Here is an 8372-nt window from a genome sequence, read left to right as displayed (position 1 = left end):
AAAAAAAAAAAAAAAAAAAAAAAAAAAAAATCAAATGTGGGAACACATTAGGGAACAGCGCCTGCTACAAAGCAGGAAGGCAATCTACAGAACGGACAACCAGGGGATGCGGAGGCACCTGTGGGAAACACGCAGTGGTGCACTCAGTACTCCACACCTGGGTCTATACACCCCTGGCCCCCGCCTCATTGGTAAGGATTCTTTCAAATAATGTCCTTAGAATGGGCTGGTTGCCGAACCGAGGTAGTAGACCTAGAATATGGGAATTGTGGGTAAAATGCTCACCAAGGAAGAGACCTGAGCTTGCTGGCACAGTTGCTGGTACCTGAAAGCATCTTGGGCATTTTTATTTATTTTTTTGTGGAACTGGGGATTGAACTCAGGCCCTTGTGCTTGCCAGACAAGCGCTTATTCTACTGAGCCATCTCCCTGGCTCATCTTGGGCATTTTTATATTATTATTTTTTATCTTGGGCATTTTTTTTTTTTTTTTTTTGTGGAACCGGGGATTGAACTCAGGTCCTTGTGCTTGCCAGGGAAGTGCTTATTCCACTGAGCCATCTCCCCGGCCCCATATCTTGGGCATTTTTTTTTTTTTTTTTGCGGAACCGGGGATTGAACTCAGGCCCTTGCGCTTGCCAGGGAAGCGCTTATTCCACTGAGCCATCTCCCTGGCCCATCTTGGGCATTTTTAAAGGAACTTTTGCCTTGGGTTCCCCCAAACCTGGTGAGATAGTACATCCTGAGGCCCAGAGGCAGGCCTTTGGTGTTGCCTCCCAGGCCTGCAGCCTCAGTCCTTTTACTGTAGCTCTGCCTCCACCAAAGGCTTTTCTTTTTTAATCATTTATTTATTTGATACAGGGTCTTGCTATGCAGCACAAAATTATAGTGATCCTCCTATCTCAGCCTCGCCAGCACTAGGATTACAGGCATGTACTATCATGCCTGGTTTTGGGGGCCGGCCCAGCACTGAGGCTGGCATGGAATGCAGTACCGGGGATTGAACCTGGGTCCTCCCGCTTGTCAGGCAGGCACTTAGACTCACGGGCTACCTCCCCAGCCACCCAAGTGCTATTTATGTATGTATGTATGTATGTATTTATTTATTTTTTGGGCAGAACCAGGGATTGAACTCAGATCCTTGCATTTGCCAGTCAAGCGCTTATCCTACTGAGCCATCTCCCTGGCCCCTTATTTTTATTTTTTAATGTATTTGGTTTTGTGCAGGATCTCACTACTCAGCTTGGACTAGTTCTGTGATCCTCTTGCTTTCAGCCTCCCCAGTGTTTGGATTACAGACCTGAGCTACCACACCACCCTGGGGGCGAGGCTGGCGCAGCATGTGGTGCCGGGGATTGAACCATGGTCCTTATGCTTGCCTAAGCAGGTGCTTTAGTCTGCTGAACTATCTCACTGGCCCCCAGTGCTTTTTAAATGGGCATTTTATAGATAATTGGGAAGTAGGGAGAAAATGTTCAAATGAAGGGCGACACAGGAGGGAATAGAGATTTAAAAAATAAAAAGAGGGCTGTGGAGATAGCTAGCTAAGCGCCTGCCTAGGTAAGCACAAGGACCTGGGTTTGATCCCCTGTAGCGCAGGCTATGCTGGCCCAGCCCTGGTTGCAGTGAGCCAGCTACCAAGAATGGGTGTGGTGGTGCATGCCTGTTATCTCAGTGCTGGGGAAGCTGAAAACAGGATCACTAGAAGTCCAAGCTGCATAATGAGATCCAGTATAAAATACATTAAAAAAAAAAAATCTAAAAAACATTTTAAAATTTTTTAAAAACTAAATAAAAGAATGGGAGGAAAACAAGGATTTGTTAAATCTTTGAAGCTGGCTGACTTTTCTGTTGCTACCATTCTCAAGGAGACTGAGATTCTGAGACAAACAGGATTTTCTTTTTTGCAGTACCAGGGATCAAACTCAGGACCTTGCGCTTGCCAGGCAGACACATATGCCACTGAGGTATGTCCCCAGCCCCTAGTTAGGAATTTTTTTTTTTGTGCAATCGGAGATTGAACTCAGGCTTATTCTACTGAGCTATCTCCCCGGCTCTCCTGGTTAGGATTTTGAATGAATTAATTATAAATGTGTAAAGTTACATGTGTGTCATTGGAGAGGTCATGTTTGGGTTTTCTACTGTAAATATGAATGCACCTGACAATTCTGTGATTGAATTAATGTATTTGTGAGTTGAAATAAAGATGATTATATAAGGCTGGGGAGATAGCTCAGTGGCATAGTGCCTGCATGGCAAGTCCTGAGTTTGATCTATGGTACAAAAAAAGAAAAGATTATATATAAAAAAAATTAAAATTCCTAAGGCCAGCTGGGGAGGTAGCTCAGAGGTCTGGCAAGCACAAGGACCCAGGTTCAATCCCTGGTACTACATGCCATGCAGCCCTGGAAGCTGGGGCACACCATGCTGGCCACCAAAAATGGGTGTGGTGGTGCATGCCTGTAATCCCAGCGCTGGGGAGGCTGAGACACAAGGATCACCATGAGTCTGAACTTTGTAGTGAGACCATGTATCCAATGAATGAATGAATGATTTAAAATAAAATAAAATGTCCACTGCTTTTGGTGGAAACCAAGCCTCCAGTCACTGGAGGAGCCTGCATGGGGCCACTGCCAGCAGGCTTGTGTGCTTCCTTGTTTAAATGCAAGTAAGTTAAAAGAATTCTGTCTGATGCCTTACCAAAACAGCATTTACTGCGAATGGTATGAAAACAGCCACCCTAGTTCTTAGTACTATTTCCATCACAGTAAGTGCAAGAGATATTTCCCCATATAGTTTCTCTCTGGCTAAGCAGAGTCATCAACTTGAAATTTCAGCTAAGCCATCAGGTGGATTAAACCAAATACAAGTTGGGCCATCTACGGGGTCCAACTAGGTGGCCAAGAGAACTCTGTTTGGGAAAATCCCCCATCATTTCCTGGAGGTTAGACCAGGCAGGCCACAGAGGGCTCAGCCTCTTGTCCATCAGGAGTTCATGGGTCCCAATATGGAGACAAAGGTTTTCTTCCCTGGTAAATGATGCCGGCATCACCGTGAGGTTCAGACAGAGACATCTGTCCAGGTTGTGTAAAGTCTCTCAAGGGCACCTGTGGACCTCAGGTCTCATGTGTAGGATGCTACCTTAAGGAACGCAGGCCTAGCTGTCTCTTCTCTGTAGGTCCCAAGGTAAGCAGATGGGAAATCTGTGGGCTCTCACCACACAGATTTCACCACAAGGCCATATCTGAGGAGCCAGGGAGATAGCTCAGTGGTATAAATGCCTGCCTAGAAAGCACAAGGTTCTGAGTTTGATCCCTGGTACTGATAAACAGGACAGGTTTGATCCTGACAATTTAAAGCCAGAAGAGCATATCCACCACTGTAATATTGTCTGCGTTCAATACAAACTGTGAGGTGGCAAAAGGTAGATATGGGACAGTTACTTTAAACTATGACATCATTCTCTGGTTACAGAATTTGTGCTTGGAACATAACAGGTGGAATGAAATGCCTCATATTCAGGCTTCTGTGACTCTTACTAAAGGGAATGCTCAAAAAGCATGGGATACCAGGCGTTGCGGTGCACGCCTGTTAGAGGCTGAGGCAGAAGGATCATTTCAAGTTCACAGTCAGCCAGGACTACAAAGTGAACTCAAGGCCAGCCTGAACTGTATAGTGAGGATACTGTCTCTAAAACACAAAACAAAAGAAGGGCTGGGGATATAGCTCAGTGGCATAAGTGCCTGCCTGGCAAGCTTAAGGTTCTGAGTTTGATCTCTGGTACTGCAAAAAGACCAAAAAAAAAAAAAAAAAAAAAAGAAAAAAAAAAAAAAAAAAAAAAAAAAAAAAAAAAGCCACACTACTTTTTTTTTTTTTGCAGAACTGGGGATTGAACTCAGGCCCCTACACTTGCCAGGCAAGTGCTTATTCCACTGAGCCATCTCCCCGGCCCCAAAGCCACAATACTTAATGTCTGAGCCCTCTGAAAGAAAAAGATACCCTGGTAGACCTGTTCTGAGACTCCTATTTGTCTTTTGGGGGTAGGGTCTCAGTCTCATTGATTTATTTAGGAAGGATAAACAAATCAGGCACATCCCCTTCAAGTGACCAGGGCTCCATCAGGGCTCACTCTCACGGAGCACGCCCCAGCTTCCAGCAGGCTCCTCAGCAGTGCTACACCCTGTGCACAACACACAGCTTTAAGCCCCACTGGGGGAACCTGAGGTGGCGCTTCCCACTGCTTTAGCTCAAACTTTGTCCTGCCTTAAGAGAAGCCCCAGGGATGGAAGCAAACACTGGAATGCAGGTTCCCTTTTCAGGTCCAGATGTCCACTGCGCAAGGAATGGCCAGGCCAACTGCCAACAGGCCCTAGCAAGTCTGCAGATGGGTTCCATGACAGGTTCTGGCCCAAATAGGAATTGCTGAACCACTGTGGTGGACTAACATGGCTGAAGCCCTAAAACAACAGCTTACTGTCCCAATGACCACTTCCCTGTCTTCTCCCCTCATCCCTGAATACAAACTTCTCTTATCTTTCACCTGTGAAAATAAAAGAAAACCCAACCAGTGCCCCTCTGTTCAGGCCTGAGGATCACGCCATTGTCCAGTGGTTTTCAGCCATGCTCAGACAGTGGTTGTGTAGGGTCCTCAACAGATTTGTGCCAGCCGACAGAAGGAAAAGCCAGACTCACAGGAGGTTGCTCATTTCTTCATTTAGAAGAAAGCAACACTTATGATCTGTACAACTTGCTGAATTTGTTTTTTTCACGGAAAGCCTTATCATAAAAAGTTCAGTAACTGTAATTAATGTACGAAGATAATGTGATTATGCTTGATTTTTGTAAGGTACACAGCATTCAGTTCCTATTTTGATGGGATTTTTTTTCAATAGAGTTTGAATTATGGAAAAAAAAACCCCGGGGTCGCTGCTCCCAGGGAGCTTGCAGCACTGCAGTGCATTTATAATGTCCAAACAGGAGAAGGAAAGGGTGATCATAGGGTCTGAGATGGAGCAGATCCAGACTGCTTCAAGGCCAGAAGGAAAGCTACTCTGGCTGCAGGAAGAGAAGGACCAGAAATGAAGTACAGTATGTCGCAAAGGATGCAGCAGAGCTCAGGTCAGCATCATGGACTGAAAGAGATGCTTGAGGGCACCAGAAGAAAGGAAGCTACGAGGGCTCACGAGTGTCTGTGGCATCTACACGTTCCCTGCTGCTTCTGCTTCCTGAGCCCCCTATGAGGCCTCCAGTCTCATCCAAGGTCTGACTCTCTCGCTCCCTTCTTTCAGGCCCCACCCTTTCTTCTGTGGTCTGTCTGGCTCTGGGTTATGTAGCTGCGCATATGCACACAGGTGTTAGCTCCCTTCCTGCCCACACATACACCTATGAGCACCAGGCTGATGCTTGACAAATACTTGTGAAATGACCAAGTGAACACAAACACCTCCCCAGGCAGTGCTCCATGCATCCCCCTTCCTGAATAGGAAGCCCAGTGTGTGGCAGGAGCATCCCTGCCGTGGAATGCATGACTCAGGACTCACCCTTAAGAAGGACTGCTTCTCACCACAAGCCTTGCATGTCCACTTAAGACTCCTTTTCACCTGCAAAATTTCAGAAATATAGCTCATTGATACAAAACAAGGCCAACTGCCTCAGAAAGGAGTCACCCAAGCTTCTAGCCCTAAAGGGAGCTTGCTTGCTTAGTAATTTATTTATTGGTACAAGGAATTAAATGTAGAATCTGCACTTTGAGCTATATATCCAGCCCTTTAGTATATTTTGAAACAGAATCTCACTAAATCACTTAGGCTGCACCTGTACTTGTTATCCTCCTGTGTCAAGCTCCTGGAGTGCTGGCATTACAGGGACGTACCATGGTACCTGGCAATGAAGGTAGCTTTTTTTTTTGTACCCAGAATTGAACTTAGGGACTTGAGCCTGCCAGGAAGATACTGTGTCACTGAGCTACACCCTTGTCCCTGAAGGTGGCCTTTTAAAGATGAAAGAATGTCTATGCTGGAAGAGTAAGCCCATACATATGAAACAAAATCATGTTAGATTCCTATCTGTGGTTCTCAAAATAGAAAAAAAAAATTTAAGGCTTGGTTGTGATGTAGCCCATTGGTAGAAGGCTTATCTAGTGTTCTCAAGGACCTGTGTTTGGTTCCAGAACTGGAAAAATGAAAATCCACATTTATCTTTTATTTTTATTTTTTTTTAATTTTATTTGTTTATTTATTTATTTAGTGTGTGTATGTGGCCAGCTCAGCCCACCAGGGGGTGGGGCTGGCTGGCATGTAGCGCTGGGGGATTGAACTGCGGTCCCTGTGCTTTGCTTAGCTTAGCTTGTTCTAAGTAGGTGCTTTAGACCACTGAGCCATCTCACCAGCCCCATATTTTTTTGTTTTTTGAGACAGGGTCTCACTATGCAGTTCAAGCTGGCCTTGAACTCATAGCAGTCCTCCTGCCTCGGCCCTCACAATGTTGGGATTATAGGCGTGTGCCACCACACCTGGCAAAAATCCAAATTTTAGGTGCATATACACACCAGCTTGGTTCATTTCTAATGTCATTCCGCTCCCCTCCCTCACTAGTTCCTCCAACCTATTTTTTACTCTTGTTGAGATTGTTAATCTTAGCTCATTACTATGGCTAGGGGTTCTGCAAGGAGAACAGTACAATATAGGACACATTTTACAAGATTATCTTACAATGAATCACCCAAAAACTCATATACAAGAATGCACGAAATCTACACACTAAAGACCAAATAGTTCAGCTGAGGGCCTGCATCCCACAATAATGCCTGCATGAGTCCAGCTGAAGACCTAGAGCTCATAACAATGCTTCCTACAGGCCAACTGGAGGCCTAGAGCCCACAACAAAGTCTCATGTGGGCCGATTCATGGATCTTCCCTGGGAAGGCTCAAAGGTCAGTGGTGGAAACTAGAAAGCCTGCATCAGCAGGATGAAGGATCTGTACTAGCAGGCTGAGGGAGCTGAACTATAGCCAGGAAGTGGTACTCTAGGTATAACCAGAGCTCCCTGCAGGGGCCAGGGTTCAATCCCTAGCTCCGAAAGCTGTGCCAGCCCCGCCTCTGGGTGCGCTGAGCTGGCAATAGAGCCCGGGCGCAGTGGCGGTGGCGTGCGCCTGTAATCCCAGCACTTGGGAGGCAGAAATCAGGAGGATTGCTACTAATGTGGGCTATGTAGTGAGACCTTGAACAACAACAACAAAAACAAACAAAAACAAACAACAGAGCTCCCTTAAACAGTACCACAGCCATCTTTAGCAAGTGAGGTAGGTCCTGAGCTCCTCCAAGTGATGAGAGGAGCTGAGTTTCCATCAGGAAAGCCAATCCCATAAGCTTCTCCCTGAGGCTGAGAAGTACACCACCTTCCCCTCCAGAGCCAGAAAGCAATGCTCAAGGTGAGGATCAGAGCTCCCCCAAAATGAACTGCGGCCACTCTCAGTGACAATAAAGTCCTGAGCTCCTCCTCTGGTAACAGCCAAATTTACTAGGAAAGCCAGCATGACAAAGTCCCCCAGCAAAATAGCCCAAGATAACCAACCGCTTCTACAAACAGCTTTTCTAGTTCTGCCTCTTATGCTGCTGGTATCAATCTTCAGGTGGGCCTCCCACACTTAGTACCAGGCTGATTCAATTCAGCTGAGTGTGACAAGTTGGCCACCAGCTGACAATCCACCACTCATGTCATGGCACCTAATGTTTACATTCACAGAGGTCATTAGGCTCCTGAACATGGAAGAACTCTGTTCTACTTATTTCCAGTCTCATGCTTGTTCCGTGGTCCTCTTCCCTATCACAAGAGATCCATTCCTCCTTTCATCCATCCCTTTTATTCTCTTTCTACTTTGCCTCACTCAAATGAAAGAAACCACATGAAGCTTGTGTATCTGATTTGTTTCATGCAGCACTATATTTTCTAGGTGCACCCATTTTCCTGCAAACGTCTCAGTCTATCATTCTTTGCAGTAGAGTATTCCATGACATGCAGAGGCCATATTCTCTTTAACCAGTCATCTGCTGACATGTATATAGGCTGTTTCCAGGATTTTTTTTTTTTTTTGGTGGAACTGGGGATTGTACTCAGGCCCTTGCACTTGCCAGGGAAGCGCTTATTCCACTGAGTCAACTCCCTGGTCCTGTTTCCAGGATTTAGGTGTATGAGTTGTGCTGCTCTATTGGGAAGACACCTAGCCGGGGGATCACTGGGCTGCTGGAATTCCTCATTGCAGTTCTCTGAGGAATCTCCATCCAGTTGCCATAGTGGTTGTCTTACATTGCACTCCCACAACGGCGCAGGAGGACTCCTTTCACCGCAGCCTTGCCAGCATGTTACTGATTTCTA

At 46.0% G+C, this 8372-nt stretch overlaps 1 protein-coding gene across 2 annotated transcripts in view; it reads right to left on the bottom strand.

Moving 5' to 3' along the window:
* Mrnip (MRN complex interacting protein) overlaps nt 1–8372 on the bottom strand; it is a 23390-nt gene that overhangs the window by 8646 nt on the left and 6372 nt on the right. For both annotated transcript variants that reach the window (XM_023713070.1, XM_004629419.2), the window contains exon 2: nt 5540–5599. In XM_023713070.1, the coding sequence (XP_023568838.1) occupies nt 5540–5599 (60 nt within the window). The remainder of the gene's footprint in view (nt 1–5539; nt 5600–8372) is intronic.

This window comes from Octodon degus, unplaced genomic scaffold, assembly GCF_000260255.1.
Source record: "Octodon degus isolate 3935 unplaced genomic scaffold, OctDeg1.0 scaffold00029, whole genome shotgun sequence".
NCBI classification, from domain to species: Eukaryota; Metazoa; Chordata; class Mammalia; order Rodentia; family Octodontidae; genus Octodon; species Octodon degus.
This window is presented reverse-complemented; position numbering and strand designations above follow the sequence as displayed.